At 42.4% G+C, this 27,106-nt stretch overlaps 1 protein-coding gene across 8 annotated transcripts in view; it reads right to left on the reverse strand.

Moving 5' to 3' along the window:
- Positions 1 to 27,106, reverse strand: part of MED27 (mediator complex subunit 27) — an 87,899-nt gene that overhangs the window by 7,674 nt on the left and 53,119 nt on the right. The window contains exons 5-9 of one of the 8 annotated variants that reach the window (XR_001558706.2): positions 22,139 to 22,246; positions 15,954 to 15,995; positions 12,289 to 13,444; positions 12,106 to 12,198; positions 9,545 to 11,732 (exon numbers count right to left, since the gene is read on the reverse strand). Coding sequence is in view for 5 of the 8 variants with exons in the window: in XM_015879301.2 (XP_015734787.1) it covers positions 7,427 to 7,528; positions 15,954 to 15,995; positions 22,139 to 22,246 (252 nt within the window). In the remaining 3 variants the exon portion in view is untranslated. Of the gene's footprint in view, positions 1 to 7,416; positions 7,529 to 9,543; positions 13,445 to 15,953; positions 15,996 to 22,138; positions 22,247 to 27,106 lie in introns of those variants that run through there. The other 7 variants (XR_001558705.2, XR_001558704.2, XM_015879299.2 and 4 more) reach the window with 7 other exon arrangements.

Genomic DNA, 27,106 nt, shown 5'->3' on the forward strand with positions numbered 1-27,106 from the left:
AAGGCGATGCTACTACAAGCAGCAAGAACAGTGTTCTAGGTGCAGTTCTGCCTCACAAGTGCTCATGCCATTCTATCATACACACATGAGCATTGCATAAACTCAATTCCAGATTCCAAGGAGATACACAGCTGAAAATCCCAAGAGGCAAGTATTTATGTTGAGGGACCCTAATCTTGTCATTAAAAGTCCTATTGATATTACATCAATAAGTAGCAAAATTTCTCAGTGAAGAGCAGTCAGTGGATTTTATGAAACAAATCCTTCCTTCTCGTTGTTTTTTCTTTTTCTTGATTATTCATCATTGTGCTTCTACATGCAACCTATATCTCTCTCATCAATATCTCTCCTCCATAAGATATCTCCGCCATGTGTTTAGTTACTTAAGCACACAGACAAGGCAGGGGGACAACAGCTAGGCAGGTGAGAAATTTTGTGTCTCTTATTTATCTTCAGCTTTTTTTTATGGATCCCTTGCTTGGCACATATCAGAGAAAATCCAATTTTGGAACCATATACATAAAAACGTAAATAAGTTAAAATGGGCACTTTTAATCTGTGCAAAGGAAAGAAACATATGTTCTTAGCCATCAGAACTTTATCTCTGATATCCAGCTTGTCATGTGGATTGCATCATTTTTATTTCTTAGAAGTTGAAATGTATTAACGGTATGACACTTTTTACATTTCTGTTTTTTCTTCTTTTATAAGTTTTTTATCTAGCTTTTTTCTAAGGATTCATATCTATATCATGGGCCAAGTTTATACAATCCGCTACTCTTGATTCATTAATACATCTATTTTCTGTAATTTGAAGTCATTTGAGTTAAATAGTTATACTCACTCTTTTGAAATTGCTCTATGCTGTTCACGCTGCACCCTAGGGAGATATAAATTCTTCTGCTCACTCTTCATCTTAGAAGCCTTTATTAGTAGAATAAACAAAACAACAAGCATCAGCAGGTAAGGAGGCTGGACCTGAAATACATATGTCGAAAAAAACATAAGTCAAAGAACCAATGCTTATCCTTACCACACCCAAGATTGCCATTGCATAGAGTTAGTCGTTGATTCTTACATAAGTCTCAAAATTATATTCTCCAAGTGAAGGGTTATGTAATATATGACTATATAGTCTGAGAGCAGAAAATATCCCTCCCAAATCTCCGGCTTTGGGAATACTGCCGTGAGGAGAAGAGCAACCACGTTCCATGCCAGAAACTCATTCTTCGGAATGTTTCTGAGATTTCAGAACCCTTGTACTAGCAGGACTTGTTACATCCAAGGTATGTCACATAAAAATACTAATACAAGCAGAATGTTGAATGTATTATGCTTTCAAGGCGGTAGATCTCTTGGAATGAGTAGGCAGGGCGATTTTACAATCGTATTCTAATAACATTGTGCTACCTCAGCAAGCATTTCTCTCTGCCCTAAAAAGTGCCAGCCTGCGTCTGCATAGCACGTATCCACATTCTATCTGTTTTGGGCCAAATAATTTGACCATATTGATTCATCCGGATGACATTTCCTGCCCCCAGACTCTTCCATTCATCATCAGGAACCCTTACAAATCCCTCCTGTCTGGGCACATCTGACTCTAACAATGCTTGTAATTTTACACTCACTTCATATTTTCATTGACTACTCTTTACATCCCAGAACTCCAATCCTGCACACTTATGTCACAGTGTGTATCCGAGATGGAGTGTGGGGGGGTCAGTTTTTTTCTGTCTTTAGAGACGGACCCATTTAGCTTTGCAAACTGGAATCACCAATCAAATATTGTGGCTTCTGATTAGCAGCACCTTGTCTACAGTCACATCCTTCAACATCACTATCCCCATAGTTATGAGAAAACTTTCACCTTACCCACCACGAGACACAAAGATTACAGTTGCTCTTCTGCTATCTAGCTTTGTTAACAGGTTGATTATTGTTTTTAGCTAACCCATCAGAACTGGTCTTTGGTCTCATTTCTTTCCATGCACTAATCGTCTGCTAGGTTGAGAGTGTGTTATGCAGAATGTGCTTCATTGAGAAAGACTATGGAAAAAATTCCACTAGTTTTAAACTTGTATGTAATAGAATGAACGTGATTTAAAAACAAAGACGGTACTATCTAGGTATTGCATCACGTGCTAGCAGCTAGAATAAACATTATGTGAATTAGTTAAGGTCATTATATAATGATTGATAATGTATTATCTTTTAGAGCTAAGACGCGTAGGGAGAAAGCTTAAGGATGGTTTTACAAGGTGTGGTAATACAGACTGACAATATATAATATGTATCCTAATACAAACCACATAAGTCAGATGAAGTAGGATTCTAATCTACCAACTCCTGAGCTTAACTTTTTTCAATACCGCATGAACTTATTACTGATTGGGTATAATAATGCTTCAACACCTAATAAACACAGGCTTGTAATTACTATTGATAGCATAAACTTGTCTCCCCGGTTACTTCCTACAATGGTAACCCCGAATGATTAAGGAAAAAAGTGCGCCACGGTGAAAGATACTGCTTCGTTCGGGGGTCCGGATTTCACAGCTTACGACTATCTATATATAATCTAAAATTGATTCTCCGGCTCTCGGATTTAACCAATGGTCTCGACCTTAGCTCACTCTTCGAAGCCTGGCAGCTCGCAACTACCGACGTGTATGTATATATATACTTATGGCAAGCAGCATCATAATTTATTTCCGCCTTTCTTAGGCGGAGACATTTTATAGTGGTAGACTGGAATTATGATACTCTCCTTAAGTTATTAGTGTATGTTATGCTAAAAGGGTTATTTCGAGAATTCCGCTACTGTTAGTGCATGATCTGCTGATTCTAAATTGGAGATGCAATTTTCACTGGTACATCGAAGATGGGAGGCAAAATCTATATATATATATATTCATAGAATTTGTGCTTGGTATTTTTAATGATTTGTTTGAGATCAGGGCAGTAAAAGAAGCGGCATAACAATCAGTGCAGTCAGAGGAGAATAAAGAATATATTATAGATGCCCGCCCCTAGCTTGTCCACCGATAAAGTTGCCTTCTCGCCGTAGCCTGAGTTTCTAGTGGCTTCGACCGAGTGCCCCGTCTCCGTCTCCTGCCACGTCTGTATTCTAGACTAGCCGCCTTATCGGGATCTCATGTGGCGCTATATTGCCCGGCCCTCACCCCCTTTTGCAATGAGCCGCTCCCTGGCACAGAGTACCTGGGAGTCCATCGCTCGAGAGGCGGGGGGGGCTTGGGCAGCCTGGCGCGAGGCTGTTAATACGGGAGACGTAGTCGTTGAAGCGTCAACATGTGCTTCGGTGGGGTATTCTCGCCTAATGCTGCAGTGGATACAGATGTTATCAGTGCTTTTAGACGGAAGTGTTGTACAATATGCAGGTCTACGGTCGTCAGTTTGAGTAAAAGTGACCAGCCAAACAATACTACATTATATCTGCGCAGTAACTCAGGTTTCGTGTTGCCATCTGATGTCGTTGTTGCTATACTAGGAGGTGATTTTTTCATCAGCACTTAACCCAATGCTATGTAATGCTTTATTGGAAAGATTCCAACAGGAAGTGTTGATATTAGCACCCGATATCTCTTATAACGTAACTGTGAAGAAACTCTTAGGGTGGTCCTTTCATCCGGACGGGAGCCCACGCCATATTAGGACCAGTTAAATGTCGAGAGCAATGTATCTGGCCAGGCAGCTTGGAATACAGATGCAAGGCACCATGTGTCGTCTCATATGGAATCCATCAAGAAGAAATAGATTGGGATTAGATAAGTACTGGAGCCGATAGAGAAGGCCTGAGAGTATCCAGATAGTTACTATGGGGAAATAATGCTAAAATACTGTGCACTAGAATTGTAATGCTACAGTCCATGCATCAATGTTACTGTCTGATGAGTTAATCTGGGAGCGTATAGAGGAGCTTAGACAGACTATCGAGCGCCCACGGGCTCAGCTGTTATCATTGTAGGTTGAGGCTATTAAAAGCTAGGGCAGGATTAAAAGTAATCACTGGACTGTCAGGAATTCAAATGTTAGCAGCCCTTGCACCCCCTCCAAGCTGCAGTCGCTATCTAGTATTCTCCGACTACTCGCAGATCAGCTCCCTCATGACTGTTTCCGTTGTAAAAAGCCACATCTCTCGTGGCGGACGAGGTGCGCCAAAAACTGTGGAGATAGTTGGTGTGTGCAGCAAGTTTCAATCCAACACCCACAATCCTGCGTATCTATAGGAGTCGGAAGAACGATAGAATCCATGCTCACTGATTATTAACAGCTGCCCGGTCTTTCTTACTATCTAACCTTTCCCAGCCATGCGGCCGCCTCGCCCCCCGCACACGTCTCTCTCGCGTTGTCGTCTCTACAGGCACCCCCACCTCTTTATCCCCACGTCGGGTCTGCGTGTATCTCTCTCCATGCTCTCTCTCTCGTCCCTAGCTTCGGGTGTCTCTGCGAGCCCGTGTTTTAACGTGCGTAAACGACACGCGATGACTGAAACCAGGGATTGTAGTGACCCAGTCCTGTAGATCCAGAAAGAGAATCGGACCGCATGTTTCCTTCTGACGTATACTTTGAAGGTGGAAGCAGGAATGACAAAGAGTTCCTTTTTACAGCTTTATTTTGTATCAATGCAATATAGAAACAATATAAGGTCATCTCTACACGATCAATACCTTCCTAATCAAGTCCCCATTTGGCAATCCATGCTTATTGCACAGGAAGAAGGTATTTTTTTTAATAAAAGGGAGTCAATAATAACATACAGGAGTTCAGTCAGCCTTTACATACAATCTTTTGGTTACAAACATGACACTTACGCTATGAACCCCTCACGAATGGAAAACGTGCCGCTAAAATGATCCTCTCACTATTGCAATACCTGTTTATGACTGCGAAAACCTACATAATTTGACTATACCTCGGGACCTCAACTCGGAAAATCCCTGTGCACAAGCACTCTTCAACTTGTCAGACAAATGTCACCACCATTCCTGGAATTGCCGTCTAAAATATCACATTTAAACAATAAATATCATCTCTTCTTACATATTGCCACAGACAAAAATAAGTGAACACAGTCATGTACACCCGTATAACACTGTTATCTGCTTATCTCTAGGGAATCACACCTACAAAAAAGATAATGCCTTGACGCTATACCTCTAAGGCCACTCAATACTTTCCTCCAAGAAGTGTGCTGTTAAACATAACAGCCAATTCGCTCATTCTCCCACGGACCGCTATTATCTATCACATTTATCAAACATTTGAAATCCATTCTTATAATAAACAAAAAAAGGGGAATAGGGAACACACGCCAAAAATATTATGTAAGGTTTTGCTTTTTTGTTTGATGCTGAATCTTTTTGAATCGTGTCATAGAATACAGCTTATGTGATCTCATTTCTGAGCTCCCCATCTTATATATAACAAGGCCTTATGGAATGGGTTTGAATATGGCCACAGGCACTTTGGACTGCCCTACCACTACAATTGTGGTTATTGCTCATATTCCACAGGACTGCCCTGTTGGTTCCAGATATATTATACCTTCTCACTGAGCAAAGTTAAGGCATCCTATGCCTTAGTATGCTAATATTCGATCCAATTTGTGTTTTCTTTACTATGTATTGCTTTAACTTGCGTGCTTTATAGGTAATATTACTAATATTTGACATAGTGTTTATTTTCTGTTACAATGCAGTCTCAACATTATATTATATATCTGGATGTGTGTGCTTCTGCTTATGTTTTATATATATCAATGGGGTATATATGAGCTCTATGTGTTTTTATTAAACTAATGCTCAGAATCTACAGATAAGGCTCTTTAATGTTTTGTCTACTGGGGTTTTGGTTATATTATATTTAGTCCATTAGATTAAACTTTCTATATCAAAGAAAAAAACCTGGGAAAGGAATCTAGACAAAGGAGAGAGATGAGCCCTGTATCGGAGTATAACTTTTATTTTAATCTTTAATTAATTGATCTGAAATATAACCAGCATCATTTTAACAAAGTGCACTATATAGAACTAAATTTGTTTATTCTGTTTTCCAAGCATCTACTGGGCTCTATATTTCTATATCCAATGCGGATGTGAGGTGTGTACAACTTTTTATATATTCCATAATCTATTATCATTTATAGAATCTGTGATGGATGAGAGAGGAAATGTTGACCTTGAACGGCGGGACGCCCTGCTGGCACCGCCTGTCGCAGCCACCACCAACACACGTTGCGGTTTGCAAGGTCAATATTATATAATCCCCTAGTGCATATCGTATTAGTACATTTGTCCTCTTAATAATTCGTCTATTGACATGCTATCTTATAAAATTGCGAGCGAATCATTAATCAAATTATTAAGCCCGGATAACTCAGTTGGTAGGAGCATGTATGGATCTATAAAAGCAGTTATTGGCACAAATTTTTATTGGTCATTAAAATCCGAATAATGGATCAGAGTGAGTCATGAAAGTTGAGAGGCTTGTTCTGATCATTGACGAGGATATATACTATAATTCCCTTACGGAGTTATTTCAGTGCCGTATTATATTTAGTTGGCAGTACAAACATGTTGTCTTTTTAATAGTTTAACATTAATGTTGTTATTTGTATTTGATGCTGTCTCTTTTTCACTGTTTTATTGTCCAACGATCGTGTATTGAGTTTAATAGTTTACGTTATGAAATTTAAGTTTTTTATTCTTATAGGCAGTATCTTAATTGTTGATGATTACATAGCAAGAATTTTATGGAGGCGCGCCATGCGGATCGAGTTATGAGAGTTCATCAGAGCAGCTAGCTATGGAGCAAGGATTAAATTAATACATGATAAACTCATGATATCATAACTCTATACTTAGATTGATCTTTGTCTAAAATATTGAGTAAAATCTCGTCGGTTGATAGCCGTTCATTTTTAGAAAGAAAACTGAAATGTAGGTATTGGCAGGAGATGGCTTCATGAGAAAGTACATGAAGAATTCCACTAGTTTTAATGTAAAGATGGGAACGTGATTAAAACAAAGACGGTCTATCCTACGGCCGACTCACGGCAGCAGGCATGAGAAGAAATCAGTATGTGAAAAGACAGGTATGTAGCTATAAGATTAAAAATGTATCTATAAGCAAGACGAGCCTAAGGAAACAAGACTTTGTATGTATATATACAGCAGCTGCAAAGAATATATTATATAAGACTAACCACAAAGGGTCAGATGATTTAGTAATGTCGTAGGATTGGGCCGATCCAATTCCTGATGGCGGGTAACTTTGTGCAATATGCCATAACTTATTTAGTTGATATTAGATATGGGTTGATATGCTGGAACACCTAATAAACGAGGCTTGTTGACCATGATAGCATGAGACTTGTCTCCCGCGGTTACTTCCGACATGCAGGTAGTTAGTTATCTTTAAATCCACTTACCATGAAAGATCTGACTACCACATCGGGCATCTGAGGCAGCTGGTAGTGCAGCAGGGCAGTGGTCGCGTGATCCGTCACCTGTGCCAGACAGAAGGAGAACATCCCCTCATTCATTCCCATCTCAGACAAAGTGATGCTACTTTGAAGAAAAAGAAAATAAACTCCACAGGGAAGTGGCAAACCAAGGGCTGCATTACTGCAAAGATGCTGTCAAAGAAGTTTTGGGCAGCTTTTCCCAGCTGCCTTCCATTCCCGCTGTCAGCCTTCATACAACAATCAGCTACAGCAGTCACGAAGACTAACTTGCTATGCACACAGTGAGATCAACACAGCTTTGGAAATTCAAACATGTGGCAGAAGCTAATAATGTAAAATAACACAGACTGGTGGCCAATGTGAGTAAAGTGATGCAGGAAGGTGGCCAGATCTATGCTACATGGAACAGCACCAAAAGCAGGACCCAGCCTATCTGAAGGACAGAAGGGACCAAAGAGGCTGTCTGTATCACTGTAGTAATTCATCTGATTTCCAATGCCTGCAGCAGAAGAGCAGAACCTCTGCCTCCCTGATTGAAATCTCATGCGCTCTGTGAAATCATAAACAAGAAAAGTTACTGAACAAACCATGTCAGAGGAAAACACTCAGATTTTCTCTTTAGATGCTCCCATTTTTCACTCTGGCTGTTTTTAAATAGAGAATGTATTCCCTTAACATGAGTTAATCCCTTCAAGAAAAAACTATTATGGAGCTAAATTAGAGATTCCTAGCAGAGGTCAAGAGTGTAAAAACAGAAAAAAGAAAGAAAGAAGAAAAAATTAACCCCCCCCCCCCCGCAAAGCTTTGATTGTGGTNAAAAAATTAACCCCCCCCCCCCCGCAAAGCTTTGATTGTGGTCTGCTTTACTGGGGAGAAAGAGAGGAAAAAACATACCCTGAGCTGAAACTGCCTTTTAATGGAAGATGAGGATATTTGTCTCCAGTTACTTCTGATGTGAATACTTTGAACATTTAAATTGTATAGATTTATTTCAGGTTGCTTACGTTGAACAAATAGGAATCGAGCTCTCATTTCCTCGGAAAACAGGAATCAATTAATACGATTATGGTTTATAACTACTTGCATTAGTAAAAGGTTCCTGATAGAAAGCTTGATAGAAAGCTTTTTAATCTACCAGACAGAGCCAAAACAGGATCCTCCATCTGGGAATTAGAGTGAGATAGAATACAAAGGACACACAAACCCATAATAGCAAGAATAATTTCAAATAACAGGGGAACGAAGTGATGGTTCAATAGGTTTGTAGTCCTCAACAGCTCTGTTACAGCCTTTGGGCAGAACTTATCAGTCCAAATCTCTGGGCTGTGCTATTAAAGGCCTCAGATAACAAAGACAGCAGCACTCCTGCATCCTATTGCTTGCAGTTCTATTTATGGGCCTCATCAGTAATTATCAAGAAGATGAAGCGTTCTTCTCAGGTGCTGCCTATATATTTCCCAGGGCCTGGCTCGAAAGTACGATAAATTATGAGTAAGGAAGCGTGAATCGACATTACAAGTGCTATTCCCAACTAACTCCATTTGTTCCTAATTGGCATTTAGTCTAATCCAGCAAAGCGAATGGCAATGAAGTGCTCTGAATCTCACTGTGGGCAGAGGGGCAGCTCAGGGCTGTGAATCTGCAAAAGATGCACTCACAAAAACGTTCCCCAGGCTGCATCTGCAGTACTGTGTCCAGCCTGGGGCCACCCATAAAGGAAGAATATGGAGCTCTAAGAATGGGTCCAGAAAAGGACCACTGAGATGGTCAGAGGGCTGGAGCAGCTCTCCTATGAGGAAAGGTTGGCCTTCCAGTACTTGAAGGAAGCATTTAAACAGGAGGGGGAACGGCTGTCTGTGAGGGTGGGCAGTGACAGGACAAGGGGGAATGATTTTAAACCGAGACAGGGGAGGTTCAGGTTGGATCTTAGGAGGAAGTTTTTCACCCAGAGGGTGGTGATACACTGGAACAGGTTGCCCAAGGAGGCTGTGGATGCCCCATCCCTGCAGGCATTCAAGGCCAGGCTGGATGTGGCTCTGGGCAGCCTGGGCTGCTGGTTGGTGACCCTGCACACAGCAGGGGGTTGGAACTGGATGAGCACTGTGGGCCTTTGCAACCCAGTCCAATCTGTGATTCTATGATATGATTCTACGACCCTGACCCACGTAAGCTATTTACACACTTCAATCCAATGCATTATAAAACCAACAGGATTAACTATGCATTAGCAGCACGGCGTAACTCAAGTCAGTCACGTCACTCAAACAACTCACGCGGCGTTTGGAAACAACTGCGACCCAACTCCCACCAGCTACGCGAGCTTCTCCTTTTAAGATGGTGCTTTTATAGGATAGCACCAGACATGTCAAAGAATAGAAAGTTCTGAAGATATTTATGAGCAGCCGCTCTCCTTCTGCTGTGTTGCTACTTCTAACAAACAGCATTTCTTTCCCTGAACAACAAAGTTGTTTTCTCCTGGCATTGAAGATATAGAAAGTTGCTTAAAAATACTCTTATGAACAAATTTAAATTGTCCGGCCACTTTGGCAAAGTTGCACATATGCTGTTCCCATTGTAATGTAAAGCTAATGAGATTCCGCAGGGAGATGAAAGCTACCCCAGCATTGCTACAACACTAATCACATCTTCCGAACAAAATGGAGGAGATTCCTACCACAAGTAAGTGCTTGTACAGTGCTTCTGCACTGGATCAAAGTGGGTGTCAAGTCTGAGGGAGAGGACACAGGAATGAGCCCCCCTGGATCAAACCAACAAACATGATGGCAAACAAAAAAGGAGGGGGAGAAGGACACGCTGGGCAGTGCATAGGGCAGCAGGGACATTCAATGCTGCCGAGATAAGAGAGATGATTACAGAAAGCATAAATCGCCCCAGATTTCTGTATTTAATAATAAAAATAAATCAAAAATCAATGCCGGGCTTTTACTAATTGCAATGTGATTTCACGCCGCAGCAAAGCAAAGCAAAACAAACTGAATAGGTGCCAGAGCACCCAAGGGAAGCGCTGCTTCTTGTTCCAGCCAAGCTGGAATCACAAACGAATTTATTCCAGGTGCAGGATGACATTTTGTGCATTTCAGGACTTTTCTTTTATTAACTTCACTTTCATTGCTATATCTTCCCCACTATCTCAGTTATCTGTCACTTTCTAATTTCTCTGCCTCTTTTTATACAGGAACGCGCTCAGGACAGCAGGCATTGATTAGGATAGCTGTTGCTCTGAACCTTGAAATAGATTTTCAAGTGATCTCAGAGAAGAGCTCAATATCTCACAATTCATACATTGAAAAGCATCTGGCGTCTTTGCCAAAGGGGAGGGGGGAGGGAAAGAAAAAGCAATCTCCTGAAGCCACAATTTTGCTAAATAGACCAGCTATTGTTTAACTAAGCATGTTCCAACCCTGAGACAGAGGAAAAAAACACTTCAGGGACAAGAGAAAAAAATCTGGCAAAGAAATGATGGCCTCAGGCTTCTCCTTTGAAACAACCTGAAGCTGTCCTGGGCTGTGTGGAATTCTGCCTTGCTGAAGTCCAGTCTTGTTTCCAGTGTGAACAAGAGAAATTCCCTTCTTAACAGTTAATTGTATTGCCTGAGAGATTTTTTTCTCTCATTCTCTGTTTCCAAGCTGATTAGAAATGTGTACTCCTGAAACTCATCACCACTCCCTGGCCTCGAGCCCCAGATGCACGGGGAGTATGAAACAGACCGAGCCTGGGTCAGGTCTAATATTCACTGCATTGCTGTGCAAATTAAACCTTGCACCCCCAGCCCTCCCACAGAGCAGCCCAGCCCCAGCAGGGCAATGCATCCCTGCTGCTCCCAGCTGTGTTTGGGGAGGCAGCGATGCCAGGTGCCCCCAGTCACTGTGTGCTGGCTCCTCACACAGATAAAAGGTCCTGAGAGCAGTGCTCAGCTGCGAGCAGCAAGCACAACCCCTGGGATTTGTCTCTGCTGAGCCAACACCAGGCACTGCTACAGCATTACTCCAGCCACCTGATAGCACTGCTTCGCTGAGATTCTGCAAAATGGCACTGCTGGGCCCTGCTAACACCATTAGTCATACATTTGCAATGCTGAAAATTCATTCAGAAAAGAATCCCACAGCTCCAAGCCTGGGCATTCTGAACAAGTGCTTCCTCTAATGGCCGTATGAAGTGCACAATCAGGGACCTGCGGCACAGCTCTCCACCACAGATGAGGTTCCATAGAGGTACGAAGCTATATCTGGCACAAACAGAAAACACAAACACAAAACAGAAAAGTAAGAACATTTCACTTGACTGAATCATAGAAGCTGTCTCTCTACTCTAATATTTTCTCACTGCTATTGGACGCGCTCTTCAAGAGTAGGTAATAAACTTCCCTTAAGAGTCATAACTTTTCTTGCGACTTACTTATTGGTTTATTCCCCCGAGTGCAGCACTGAGAACTCAATCTAATATAACGGGATTCTTCCAAATCCCCAGGAAGTTTTTCATTTTTTTTTCAGTAAACCCTACTAAGTTCACGGCCTTAACAGCAGCCTAAGGCAACGAGTTCTAGAGGATAATCAGAGCATGGAAAGGAAGAAAAAGTTACGTGTTATTAGTGTTCAGACCTCTTCTACCATGGAAAACCGCACAAGTGCCTCTGTTCATTTCCAAGGATTCCCATCAGTCAATCTGCACTGCAGGTAAGCACTGGAGTCTCCCTGGAGGGAATCAGCAGGTTGCTCAGGGAGGATGATAAATGGCACCTCGGCAAACAAGCGCTGATAATGCCACAGAAATCCTTCACACACCTTTCCCCACACCCCGCTCAGTAAAACGCTGCCATACTTTTGTGGAGCACAGGATTTCTTCATCGCTTTGCTTGTTCTGCTCATTCAGACCGGGTCACAGGTTTTATTCCACTTAAGCAGGTCCCCAAAGACAGCCACGCGCTGATCATGCAGGGAAGCAATGATGTGGGTGACCTGGAAAAGTCCATCCCCTCTCCTTGAGCAGACAGCATCAATAGCCCGATAGCTGTCTCATGCATGCATTCATTTTACACGTGATTTTATTCCTAGATTATTGACAAGAATACATCTTCATACATTACAATACTTATATGCCCTTGGAGTGGAGAAGATTGTGCTTTGAGTTCCACCTGGGGATCACACACCTTGCAGCAGCTGGATAGGCACCGATAGCTTCTCAAAGTCTAGATTAAAATGTGACTTGGGAGAAGTGATCAAACCAAAAAGGAAATCAGTTAATGGCATGCTGAAATGGAGACCACGTAGGTGTAAAGAAGAGATTGGGATCAGACAGAAATAAACGAGCTTACAGCCTACATGTGACTCAACCAGTCCAGACCAGCACATTACAGAGCAGCTCACTGAGCAGCTGGCAAAGGAAACAGTTAACATCTGACACTGTCTCCCCCGTAGCACAGTTCTGATCCATTCAGAGCAGTTCTGCTGCACTATGTGTCTCCTTTCCTGAATGCAAAGTTACAAACATTACATTCTCTACAGTCAATATATATATATTTAATTCTCTGCACGATGATCTGGAATTGTACATTTTTTTTCCTAAGATTTAAGCACCAAAATAGTTTCTGATTTCCTGCTTTGTTCCTCCTCTTTTGCTGGCAGACAAAGACACACGAGGTGTTAAAATAAGGATGTTTGAGATCAGTTGCCACACCTGACGAGTTTAAATGTCAGACTAATACAGGAGGCTGAAAACCTTTTCAGTTCTCCTTGAGCTTCTGCCCTTTCATCCTCCTGTTTCCCAGCTCCATTCTCTGAACCTAACCCTGCTGGTGGATTCAATAGCTGAGAAACTTACTCACCCTAGGACCAGACTGCAGAAGGCTCTGGGGAACTCACAAAATGACTGGATGCTTTAACAGTAATGGGCCGTCTGGGAGCTGTCCCCCATCAAATTATACACACCCAGGTATCCTGCCTATTAAGGAGAGAGAGAAAAGGCATGCTGACACAGCCGGCGCTTGCAAACAAAAGTCAGGACAAATTTAGCATCACTTGACAGGGTTGGATTGAAGATCAGAGGTCTCCGGTCCTTAACCTGGAAAGTCATCCCGCAGCCCTGTGAGATTTTGACAGGCTTGCAGCTCCCACAGACAGGTATCCTGTGAGCTCCAGATGCTGCTGTATTATCTCTGAAAGCAAAGTTTGAGTACTCGGTGTGGCTTTGAAAGAGAAACATCCCTGCCCTTCAGTGATGGGTGACTTCAGAGCATTCAAGGCAGCAGGGCTGGAGAGGTGCCTCGGCTTCTCAGTTACTCGTCCATACTTTTCCTTCTTGCACAGCACTCCCATGCCGTGGTACTGCTCATTGCCATGAGGAAAACATTTCAGGAAGATTCAGAAATACTATCTGACTTATTTACCGACAATTCTTCAGTCACATTAAAACATTTGTTGTGAAGACCTTGCAGTACTGCAATGCTAACAGAATGGAATAGTTTCCCTCCAACTATTTTAACTGCTTCCTCTGTTTTGCTGCTGCTGAGCAGCTCTTCCAGGATGTCTAAATGCATACAAGCGTAGTTTCAGAGAATAAAGAGAAAACCAAACAAGGCACCAGTGAGAGAAAACTTACTATGCTGAACTACAGCATTTTCTGACATCTGTTTGAAAACCTGACTTCAGCCTCAGCTTTAGTTTATTTAACTACCGGCTCAGTTGTGCAGAATCTATTGATTAGAAAGCACATCACCTTGCATTGTGACAGACTTTTCATGCAGGAATCTCAGAGTTCTCTACGACCAACCCAGCAATAGCTCCTGTGAAGTCAGCAACTCTTGCCCCCCACTGAAGGGACGTTGAGAACTGATCCAAAAGGAGGTTGGCTCAAGGTAAGGCAATGACAGAGCTGGGAATGATCTATACAAGGTCAGAGCTGTTCCACCGCTTCAAGGCAACTCTTACTCCTGTAAGACTTTCCTTTTTTTGGTACATATTTTTGCATTTGGTGTTATTTAGAGAGAACTGGAGAACAGGAACTTCATAGTCAGGTCACATCACATTATTTTAGAGGATTGGGAAGAGATCAGCCACTTATTTCACATACACACAAATATGCCAACAGACAGACAACACCACAAATGCATCTTCTCTCTCCATACATTTTCCAAAGTATTTTAGTGGAATCATTATTAAATAGAACTAAAAAATAAAGACTCTTATGTATCCAAAATGCTGTCACAGAGGCAGCTGTCAGAAGGGTATTTCACAGCTTCTCACTGAGCTCCCTCCCTTCTAACTGAAGGCTCTCACCTGGACCTGAAATTGGCTTTATGGACTTATGCCCCAACTCCTTAACTTGGACTCCTAAGCAAACTGTCAACTTAATGTACACTTATTTTTCATGTTGAAAAAGTTATATAACCAAAACCTCAAGTTTCAGCATCATTTATCACAAACGTTTGCAATATAACTTAACTCTTCCAAGTTATTCTAAAGAAAGAAAGCTAGGAAGACAACCTTATGCCCAAATGAGACTACAATCTAAAACACACATGGGGAAACATTAATTACAGAATCTTCAATTTATTCCACTGCAAAAAATACTTAAAAGTATACTGATAAACTATTTACTAAGATTTACGCTGTTTTACTTCCCATTGGATTATCCTACTTGACATAAAATATTTTGGAGAAGTAAGAAAAAAAAAATAAAGAAAGAATATTTAATCCACCAATCTCTGGTGTAAAGAGCTGACTACAGCAACATTTTGCTTTAATGCTGGGCAGAGAGGGAGAGCAACCAAAGGAGGAAGAGCCTCCCCAAAAGCTGTCCTTTGATCTCCAGCAGGCTAATACCACAGGTCAAACATCTTTGCTTCTGACTGCATCTGAAGTCTTGGAAGAAAGATGCACAAATAGAGTCAATATGCCATGCTCTGACCTCTACTTTTATGCCCTTTAGAGTCCCTGCCCTGTATTTGTTACAGAAACTACAGAAACAGATGAAAGGCAGTGAGTGTGCAGCTGCAGACTTGGGCTCCTTGAACTGAGGCTTGAAGATAAGGAAGAAGAATTTAACCCCAGATCAATCTGAACTTGCAGCATTTTTACAAGAGGCCTTCAAAGACGAATGCCCTCCTCCTTGCCTGGAAGACAGCAGAATAGCAAGATACCAAGTTTCCAGAAGATGGAGGCAACAAAAAAACAACGAATCCAACACAATAAAATCCCAAATAACTTCCCATCTTTCCTCCAAAAACTTAAACCAAAAAGGAGAGTATTTGTAAATTCCTCATGAAATTTCAAGTCTGTGGCAATAAAAGCTCCAACTTCTCATTCTAAACCACCAACTGAAACTGTGATGGGAAATAAATGGAAAGGTGTTTATAAGAGATGACCAAGGAATAAATTATGAATTTTTATTTCAAACCAACCCTACCTGTATTTCAAGTGTGTTCCATAGAGAGAAACGATGTGGGACTTACCTTCTGAAACACCTGGTAGTTGGATTTGGACCATATATCAAGCTGCAATAGGAAAAACAAAGTTATAGATTACTACATGTGATTACTGTGTAGAAGAATGGAAGCAGCTGTTGAACTCAAAGCACAGGCAAAGTGAGCTGTGGAGCTGTTCTTCCCAGTTCACTATTTTGACCCATTAACTGTATCTGCTGCAATTTAGGAAAGGGAAATAATGACATCAGAGTTAATTTGTTTTGCAGTGAAAAAGGAACACAGTTAATTACAGTTTCAATTAAATACATATATATACATATGAGATCTGCTGAATTAATGTGCTCCCTTTAAAAAGTGCTCGTCTGTCTGAGGCTGTGGCTGACATGCACAAATATTCATCAGCTTGAGTCTGTTTCTAAAATGAGGGCATTCTCACTAGGTTGGTGCTCGTCTTGTGTCTGAATAAGTGATTCAGTTACAAATGACACAAAGAACGTTTAGCTGAATTAAGCCAAAGCACTGCTCTTCTGGGGCTAAATAAAGCATCCCTTAGGAAACCGCATTTATATCCGCAGACAAAATCACACTGGCTGTAGATAAATGCACACACCCATGACACAAGTGTGTGCTCAGCCAGATAGGAAATAAATGTTAGTAACCCCAGAAAGCAGAAGGTAATGCTGCCCTTGTTAAACAACCACATGGCTCGCACGTCGGACAGTTCTAAGCGATGTGCCAGTGCTCTTTAGCCCAGCCCCATGGAATAGCTTGTACTCTGTCACAGAAAAGCAGCAGGGAAGACATAAAAAAAGGAAAAGGAGAATTTCCTTCAACCTCTGACTTGCAAATCACATTTGTCTTATAGATCCCACTATACTCAACCACAGGGATAAGAAAAGCCATCAGCTTCACTCATCGGTGCCAGATTTTTGTCTGAAGTGCACTAAATCCCCTGGATCACACGGCATGGCCTCACTTGCAAATTCACCTTTAATCATGGAGAAATAAACACATACAGCAGCTCTGGCTTTCTTTGAGGAATGTGTTTAAATACACACACAAAACCTGCATTACATCACTTAGCCGTTCCATTAATCGTATCTTAATCTGACTTGCAGCTGGAATGACTAGCCTTCTGAAAGGCACACAGAGCCTGAAATGGGAGAAGTCTCAGCGTGTATGTAAAACACACAGGATAGGGAAGGCCGCTCAGCACCAGTAATTAAAGCACATAGTCCCCATCCCTTTATGACTAGAGCTGTTCTGTCTTCAGAATAGAGGCACAGAAGTGACTCCTGAGTCTTCAAACCTCAGCCTGGATGGATGATGTTGTGAAAGATTTGAACATCACTTCTGGATGGATGTACCATGGCTTAGTAGTGCTGACCTTGCCATGAGACAGAAGGCAGCTGATGCCTCAATGCCTTTTCCAGGCCAGCTGAAGGTAGAAGTACCCTAAGGCACGTTACCTTTAAAACTCTACACTTATGGCTCTTAAGACAGGTTCCAGATCCTGAACACCGACTGAAAAGCAGCAGCCCAGCTGGGACTTGGAGCCACACATGACTCTCAGCACAGTGTACCTGTGCCTGCAGGGAAGGAAGCATCACATTTCCATATTAGAAAAGTCTACACTTAAAATATTAATATGGATTTTTTAAGCTGCTTTTGTGTAAGTTCGGGCTTGCTTCAAAAGCAGCCAGAGTTGCTATAATTGGAATATATAGATGGCTTTGCTAATCTCCAGTGATCACACCAAGTGCGTGATCCTCCCTAGGTAGGGGGAAAAATCCACTTCAGATGGTGCGTTAGGCATTAAGACGAGTCCAACAGGTTCTGAAACGTTCATTAGTTGACAAGGAGATTGGAGAGCTGAAAAAGCAATGCAGGTCTCTTAGGTACGACGTTAGCCAAGTAGAAAAAGGGGAAAATAAAAAGGAAAGAAAAAAACATGAGCTCCCAGCCCCTCCCCAAAGCACATGCAGAAATCCTACATGACTGACCACCTTTCCCCCCCAGCCAGAGGATGAAGGCAGAAGCGGATTAAAGAATGCATCGTTACAGGTCTATTATTCTTCAACTTTTCACTTTCAATCAAGACACACATTTGTAACTAAAAAACTGCTGAAAGCACAATTCCAGGGCATCCTCTGCATGTGAATTAAACTGAGGCTTTTTTTTTTCCCCAGCACCCCGTTCTCCCCACCCATCCCCAGCATAAGTAACGAGAGGCCATTTTCTGAAGGTCATCTGAACGATTTCAAAGGCGATAACAAATCAGAATGTTCCCTGCATCTAATATCAAACAGGTCCGGTGCCAACACTTATTAGAGGAATCGGATTCAACCCCCCCTTTGCCCAAACACACACACATCCAGCTTTGAAGTGGAAAGAATACGGGGATCAGAAATTACCCGAGAGACAGCTCTGGCTGTCTTTGAAGCTTTCCTTTGATACTACTATTTCTTTTCCTCTCTTACGCTAGGAGGCTAAAAGCTGCCTTTTCTTATTGATATGGGGTAATTAATGAAGCCACAGCATTAACATAACCCCAGTTCCTTAACATGATAATTCAACAGAGACACTTATGTTTCTTTAGTTAAGTTGAACGGATGCAGAAATCAGTTTGGCTAGGCAGGGATGTTAAGTACCCACTCCAAATACACCCTGCCATGGTGCTTCGTGGTATCCGAACCCAAAGACAAGCAGGGTGTTACCTAAACATGCCAGAAGAATTCCAGTGCTTCTCTATTTTCATTGGCAGACCAGGCTAACTAATGGTTCAGCTGACGATCAGCCTGCCCTGCAAGAGCGAGCTGCAGAGCTTCATTTACTCAGGAATCAGGACAACATTAGTAATTAATTACTATCCATGGTTAAATTCCAGTGCACAATGAGTATGTCAAAGTTTGAAATCGAAGGTGGCACGATGCCATCACTGAAGCTACAGGGCTAATTAAAACACATCAGTATGGGGTGGATGTGATGGGCTGGTACAGTAAGCAGGAGAGCAGCAGAGCAGTCAGCACACAGAGCCGGCTGCATGACAGTGCTGCCAGATCTCACCTATTGTTTTTGCAAAGTGTCACCAAAAATGTCTGAGTTATGCAGCTGGCAACCTGGCAAAGACACATTCTGCAGGCTTTGTGAATAATTCATGAGAGAAGTACATGAAGCACTTAAGAAACACGCTGATGCTTTGTCAATATAAGCAAAGCTTGAAAATAAAACGCCGAAGTGCAGTCACCTATTTTACTCATGGAAAGCTTAACACTACTTTTCATTTCTTCACCTTCATTTTGAAAGTATTTAAGTCTGTAAGAGAGAGCAACCAATTTAACTAGACTTCAGTACGGCTGAAACCACGGGAAGCTTTCGCATAAGCTCCTGTCAACGCAGACAGTGCGACGTCTAAGTGCACAGCAACCCACAGCAACCTGCATAATGCAACGTCAGCTCTCCTGTGTACCTGCTAGCTGTGCCTCAGCACGCTGCCACGCACAGCTCCACAGCTCTGAGACACCCGTGTTTGTTTTATTTCTAGATCTGCCTGCCTAATGCAGCAGAGGACATCGATGCCTTTCCTGTTTGCTCTCTCCCTTCTCTTCCCAGAAATGCAAAATTTGCTAAACCAGTTGTTCTTCCCTCTTCTGTGCCTCACAAGGCACATTCCACTTACTGCCTGTGCCATCATTTGGTTTCCCAACGATGGCCATTTCTCCTTTTGTTGGACAGTGCTGAGTATGTTGCATTGCCCCACACCTCACCCTCTTGAGAAATCCCCACAGAGAATCTCATTACTTAAAGGACCATTTGATACATAGGGCTTTGAAGGCTTACTCAGAAGACCACCATCCAGCTACTTACACGTAGAGAAATGCAAGGATGCTATGACTTATTCCAGCATCCCTTCATCAGCATGACTTAGGAGCTTCAGAATTGCCACAGTGTATGATACCTTTTTAGTTAATCTCACCCTTGCTGTTTACAAATATTTAATGCTCCCTACAAACACATAAACAAACCCCCCAGATCAACAATTACTGTGCAAACTGCTTGTGGGAAAAACAATCACCCCCCTGCAACAACCCCAAAGCTTCTCTGTACTTCTATTATCTAACAGAGGATATTCACTGATCTTCTTACCTTTCTGAGTCTCTGAGTGCTACTGCTTCCCTCCCAGCACCAGGTTGGAAGCTGAGAAGCTAGAACAGAGCACTTCCCCTATAGCAGCTGTTGTGACAGAGAAGGAATTGGAATGGACTATGTTTGCAATTGACTGTAATCGCTCATTCCCAGCAGGCACAATAAAGTAAAGCGAATCATTGCAAGAGCACTATCTTATTCTTATACTCCAATTACCAGCGTAGTTAATTAGTGGAAAAAAAAGGGAGCCCACTGTTTGTCAATATGTGCTCCAGTTGGCAAAACTAGCAAGCTACGCATTTATTCAATCTTCCAAGCCAAATTTACTCATGATTTAAGTGGCTGCAACTCCAGTTCTACCAAAGTCAGATGAAATGTTCCTATTTATACCTAAAACACAGACCTTCAGCTTTGCTCCAGCCTTGAGATGGCCCAATGGAATAGCAGCTGCCACGGTACAGACACGGGGTCATTCAGCAGTCACGCTGCCCTGCTTAGGATGCTGAAATTAAGTTGGTAGAGAACAGCCTCCCCTGCAGACCGCTTGAAGCGAGAAGGCAAAGCAGGTGTTAGCAGTGCTGCTTAGGAGGAGCTAACTGCTCCCCATGGACACAGACAAAGGTTAGTGCCCTGTGCCCAGAGCCAGCCATGGTAAGAACCGCTCTCAGATGACAACAGTGGAGAAACACAGCTCTCCTGAGATCTAACCTGGAGCGAGACAGAAGCTCTACGCCAGATGCTGAGTTTTGCAAAGGAACTTTAACTCATCTTTTCAGCAAATACAGCATAATTATATTGCAAGGGAACCTCGAAGGAAACCGGATTCGTTGGAGAAAATGAGCACACCCACATGAAATGTGGCATGGGAAACCATCAAGTGGTGTCAGTGCTTTTTTAGGCTATTCTTTCACTTCCCAGCAGAACTCAGGGTGAAGAGGGGCTGATGCTTTAGTCTGCATTTATATGCTGATATAGTGGGAGTGGGGTGCAACTGCTTCTTCTGCAAAGCAGTGTTGAAACCTGAGATCTGAGCAACGCAAATCAAAAATCGGTCAGTTTTTATTTTACTCTTCCCTAGGCCAATCCCCCACCCTTCATGTGAGAATCTCTCATCTGGGAAATATAACTCTGTTACTCTCTTTGGCAGATCTGCTCCTGGCCTTTTCTGGGGAACAGAGGTTCAGACTGGAGCTGCTGAACCCTGGGTCAGTACACAGCGTGCTGCCGTGTGCTAAAACACAGTTATCACTTCTGAAAGGAAAAAAGTCTCACCTCATTATAACATGGCCTATGGGTGCCAAGTACTCATCTTGATATAATGAACTTTGTATTTTAATAGGCTTCATAATCAGCAGAGAAAGCTCCAGAGAGAAAATGTGCAACATGGAGGCATTTAGTACCATTTCTAGCACAGGAGTGTCCTGCTATCTCAGTAACAGAGACCACTCCACCCTGAAAGGAGGAACAACCTGAGCCAAGGGCATCAGCTCCTGTCCCCATCTCAGGCTGCAGGCGGCCATCTGGAATGCATGCAGTCAGGACAAATGCAAGGGTTCAAACAGGGTGAATGGCTGATGAAACAAAACCCTCGTGGAAATGGGGAACACTCGCCTTTAGTGGCTGCTGTTCAAGACGAGCTGATACTGACAAGGAAATTACTGAGGACTACCTCACAGTGATTCTCATGACTGAGTGTATCAAGTTGAACACAAAGCTAGCCTAAGATTTCCCAAAAGCTCTCGGAAAAGAGAAAGCTGAACCTTGGGCTATTGATGTGCTGGTACACTGAAAAAATGTTTTCTCAGTAGACGCCGTTAATGAGGCAACTGGGGGTCTAAGGTGATAAATTAGAAATTCAAGCAAGAGCATCAGAGCTTAGAAAAAAGTCAGACATTCAGGTATGAAAAATCCAAGGAAAGCATGATAAATTTAAACCCTGCAAAACATCCACAAACCCTTCTGACAGTTCTGTGATTCCAGCACACTTGCCATGGGATTCCTTTTCTCTGACATTTACATATCAGCTAAAAACAAAACTGATGGTTGCTGGATACGCAGGTACCTACCTTGCCATCGTCTGTATAGACGTTTTCATTGTATCCTTTTACTATTGTCCGGTCAATGAAGAGGCTCCGCATCACCACGATCACTTTTAACACTTTTCCTAAGGTAACCTATCAAGAACAAGAGAAGGACAAACAAGGTGAAGGAGAGCTAAGGGTGTCTGAATTCACAAGACCGTGGTGTTAACAGCTTAAGTTGATGCAATCTCAGTTTTCAATATTTTACAGGCAGAACAAAACAAAAGATCTAAAAGCACTGTGCACATTATGAGGAAGAAACAGACCATAAAGTGCAGAGCAAACATTCATTTGCAACCGAAAATGTATGAATTCACAGAACTCCCCTGTGCAGACACAACATAGCCAAGCAACTCTCTCCGTTTTATAAACAACACAACTCAATAACTTGTCAAAAACAATGAGCAGATGTGATTAGTTTCCACGCATTCTACAGCCTCCAATGTGAGTTCACGTAGGGAAAAATAATTGGAAAGAAGAATCAGACTCTTCTGATGCCGGCTTTTAAAAGCATGCCATGGGTTCAATGTAAAACATTTTAACATTCTTATTGGACCTGAAGTGTTTCCAAGAAAACAAAGCAGGAGAACAGCAATTGCAACAGTAAAAGTCGTACGCTTTGAAAGGTTTCATTTTCTTTTTGTAGTAATAGCAAAGGGCAAGGAATAAAAGTAGCATCTTGGTCTGTCACAGCGTAACAGCAGAAATACACCTAAATTGCAGTATTGACCAAAAAACCCACAACAGTAATGAAGGTGTTTTAATCTAAAAATCAATTCAGCATTCAATGATGAACTCATACTTCAATCCCGTTAAAACATCTGATAGGAATGTAATGTTGTCCTTCTGTTCTGTTGTACAAATACTGCAGAGTTTTCCCTCATCCACAAAAGCACAAAATTGCTCCTTATTCTCTTAGTCAGCACCAGTTACTCATGTTGAAACAAGGTGGGAGGCAGGAGTCGTTAGCAGAAATTAAAAAGGAAAAATATACAACAAATCAATAAAGACTGATTTCTTTGGGAGCGGATTTATCTGCTGATGTTAGCAGGAAGATGATGATGGTTCTCGCATGTGTTCATCTAAGCTGGATGAAGTGCTGGAACACAGAAAGCAGAAAACAGGCGACGTCAATGCTGACGGACTGTGCTGGAGGACAGAGAGCCGGGATGGGAAACGGGGGTAGGAACCGAGTGACAGCACAGAGCTTTTTAGAACAGTCACCCAAACTGCTGTAAATACCACTTTTCCATTTTCGAGAACTATACAGCAGGACAGTTACAGATCCTAAAAGGAACTGACGACAACTCTTTGGTGTGGGATGTGGAGAAAGCAGCTCTGGGCCAAAAGAGTTAGAGCAAGAGAGAAGAACGAGTTGACAGCAACAGACAGATAAGAGAAAGAGAAGGGAAAAAGAAGTCCATGACAGCCTTCAGGATGACAGGCTGCTAGGCATGATTTTGCAAAAACATAAAGGGAAAAAGCAAGCCATGAGAAACTACTGAAGAATAAAATATGCTGCAGACGTGGGGTAACCTGCAAGAAGGGCTGAGCTACGCCCACAGCACAATTAGCTCTTTCTGATTCCCACCATCTTCCATCATCACACTGGGACTTCATGAACATGTTTGGAAATACTCAGCGTTCTCAAACAACCCTATCAAGGTCTCAGCTGATGAGAATTTAGGCCTAAAGGTGGTTTCTACTGGGATCCTCCATAACAAGACCTAGGTGGCCTGCAAGTAAAGGAAAGCAGAGGAATTTCTGCACTGTAACAACTAGGTTAAAAACACTGTCCCAGATGTGGCTTCTCTATGAGGCTGATCATCTGCTGGAATCAGAAGATCTACTTTGTCATAACTAATTAGAAACAAGATGAAAAACTGCAGACACCCTGAAAAACATTGTTGGCACATTTAGAGTTAATGGGGTTTTTTATTTACTCTTTTCTACCTCAGTAACGCGGCGGTTTTCTAGGATACATCCCTGCTGAGAGAACTGCCTCCACCTCACACTGCGCAATTACACACAGCAAAATTCAGGGGAGAAAAAGAAGAAATCTTACACAGAACAGAGATCTTCTTAATGAAGAGCAAAAAGGCAGCCCTACAAACTCCCAGACACGGCTCTATCTGTAATATTTTCTATTTTCATTCCCTTCACACACTTCAGTGGATGCTCACTTCTTTCCCCTGCGTTTGTATCTCACACTGCTGCCAGGCAAGGAAAAAAAAATACTTGGATGAAGTTGCTCTGAAGCCTGTGTGGGATGTTCCTGAAAATTCTCAGAGTTAGTCGTCACATGTAACAAACTGAAAAGTCCCATGTTTGGCACTCCAGCTTCCTCACATACACATCCCGCTGCCCCCAAACCTCCCCGCCAGGCTGACCTGCACAAACCCCCTCGAAATGCTCCTGCATCAGCTCACTGCCCTTTTACAGGTCATCCGTTTTCACAGCCTTCCAGCGATTCACTTTTCACTTTCAGAAGCTGTCGCTGTTACCCAGATTGCAGCTATTATCCATCATGCAAAACTGAAAGGCCAAATTTTACAGGCTGGAACAGGACAGCAGCTCACATCACCTGCTTGATGAATGCCAAACAAGCAGGGTCGCTGCCTTCCCTTATCCCCCTTATCTCAGAGAGCTGTGTACAGCCACCCCTAACACACGCTTCAGAGTGAGCTCCCTGGGTGAGGTGCTGTGTTGGAATCTCTACTCACACAGCAGTATTAGCAGGGAACTAGCAGTCTGGCATCAAAACAGAACACTCCCCTATTCCGTGCTGCTGTTGTGTTGGCATGGAATTCCTATTGGTTTTAGAGAGGTTAGAAGAGAAATCAGGACCTTCAAGACAATTGTCGCAGGGTCGTATCAAAAGGAATAACAGGAACAGCACATGAATTAAGTCTCAAGAAATGTAGAAGAATCACAGCTTTGAGAACTTACAGTTCATCATTTGTAACAGCGCTGAAACACTGAGGCAAGCACTTAAAAGAATGAGCCATCACCAGGCTGGAGGATGCAGTTACACGTGGGAGCCAAAAGGATGCCCCACAGCTCTTTAAAGGATGGAGCACATCCTCTGCCGTACACAAGAAATGAGGGACCTTTTATTTTTCCCTCTAACGATCACGACTCATAACCATGTTCAGAATGCAGTGCTTTGGTTCACACCGACCACGTTTTACAGATCATGTTTTCCAGCCAACAGTGTTCCTTTGATGCCTGCTGAACGCAGGTAACTGAAGCCCATGTGTATGGAGTCTAACTTAAACCTTTGGTCACAGAGCTGCATCCCCACAGATCACCTGAAGGAAGGGAACAAAAACCCAATGGCTCTGATATAAAAGAAAACAACAATCAGAGAGTTCTGCTCTGAACTTTGGGAGCAGTGGGTGCTGTGCTGGAGGCCAAGGCTCTCCCTGCTCTAATGGGCATTACACACCTCTGCATTGCCACAGATAGCAGCTGCACAAAGCTCCTCTATTACACCAAAAGGATACCTTCCCATTGCAACCATTTCCTTTCTAAGCCACCTTCTCCCATTAAACTGCAACCTCTTCTGTCGATACCCTGTTAAGACAGCACTTGGCTTTTTAATATTTTGCCTGTAGGATATATGCCAACTTGTCCTTGATGTGGAAGATTTTAATTCAAATCAATACGTGTACAAGGTCACTTTAAAATTCAATTAATATGAATGAAAAAATATGCCCCACAGTTCTGCGAGCTGAAAATGGGACGGCTGCGAGTTAAATACATCTGCAGCCTCTCTTTTGGTCTGTGTTAAAACAATGTGCTTCTCACTTGCCTTTCACCCAAGTGCACTGAATTCAGGCAGCAAAGTTCTTCGTAATGCCCCTGCTTCCTACATCAGCAGGCACCAGACGAAGGTAGGACAGGCAGCTGATTGAAATCTGCAATATTATGCAGCTTTTCTGACAAAAATATAGAGAAAATAAAAATCTTGAAATATCCCAGTTTTAAAAATATTTTGTCTATCGCTAAGAGAACTCTCAAAGAGCAGATGACAGATGCTGTATGCCAAGACTGGGGGAGGGGAAACAGAATAATCAGTGAAAAATGCCTTCAGATAATTTCTTGTAAGGCTGCTAAAGACGTTCCCAGTTAGCACAGCTCACCGATTGGAGAAGGAAGAAATACCTTTCCAAATGAGTCGGTATTGGGGCCAAAATTAATCTGCAAAATGAAAAGGATCAAAACCCATTTGCCAAGCCACAGTTCTTCCTGGAACAAACAGCTTGAAACACACCCCTTAATTTTGCCTTTTCATTGGGATGGATAGCAAACGAAAGGGCCTTTTATAAATCATATAAAAAATGCATTAACAAACATCCTTTCCTCAGATTTATCCGAAAGTTTAATATTAGGAGAAAGTGTGCTGACAGCACCGAGAGCCAACACTTCACAGAACGATCCCAAAGCTCCAGATTCCCCCTCAGCATCCCAGGGAATTTGCTGCTGATCTGAACTGCAGATGCTCTGCATTGCAGAGCTAAAAGAAAGTCAACATTACTTTCAGTTAACAGGGTACCTCCCTGCTAGTATAAAAAGGACCAGGATTTTATACGAGGTTTTTAGTCACCTTTCAAAAGAACAATGCAACATCAAAGCAGAGATGCAACCAAGCCGTACACATTTCCAGCTAAAGGCCAGGCACCTGCTTCTCCTGGAGCTGCCAGCCAGAAGCCTTTCCTCCCACTCCTACATCTATCTTACTAATCACTAGAATGGCTGGAAATCCTATTTATATATACTGAAAAAGAAGGTTTTGTATTCACTACATAACTCAAACTCCCCCCCCCAGAACCTTCAGCTCGGTTTCTTTTCCCTGTCTCATCTGCTGCTGTATCAGCGCTGCACTTTCCCTCACATGCTCATTATTCTTTAATGATGCCTATTTGTAAATAGCAAGATAGGATGCAATTA

Source organism: Coturnix japonica, chromosome 17, assembly GCF_001577835.2.
Source record: "Coturnix japonica isolate 7356 chromosome 17, Coturnix japonica 2.1, whole genome shotgun sequence".
NCBI classification, from domain to species: domain Eukaryota; kingdom Metazoa; phylum Chordata; class Aves; order Galliformes; family Phasianidae; genus Coturnix; species Coturnix japonica.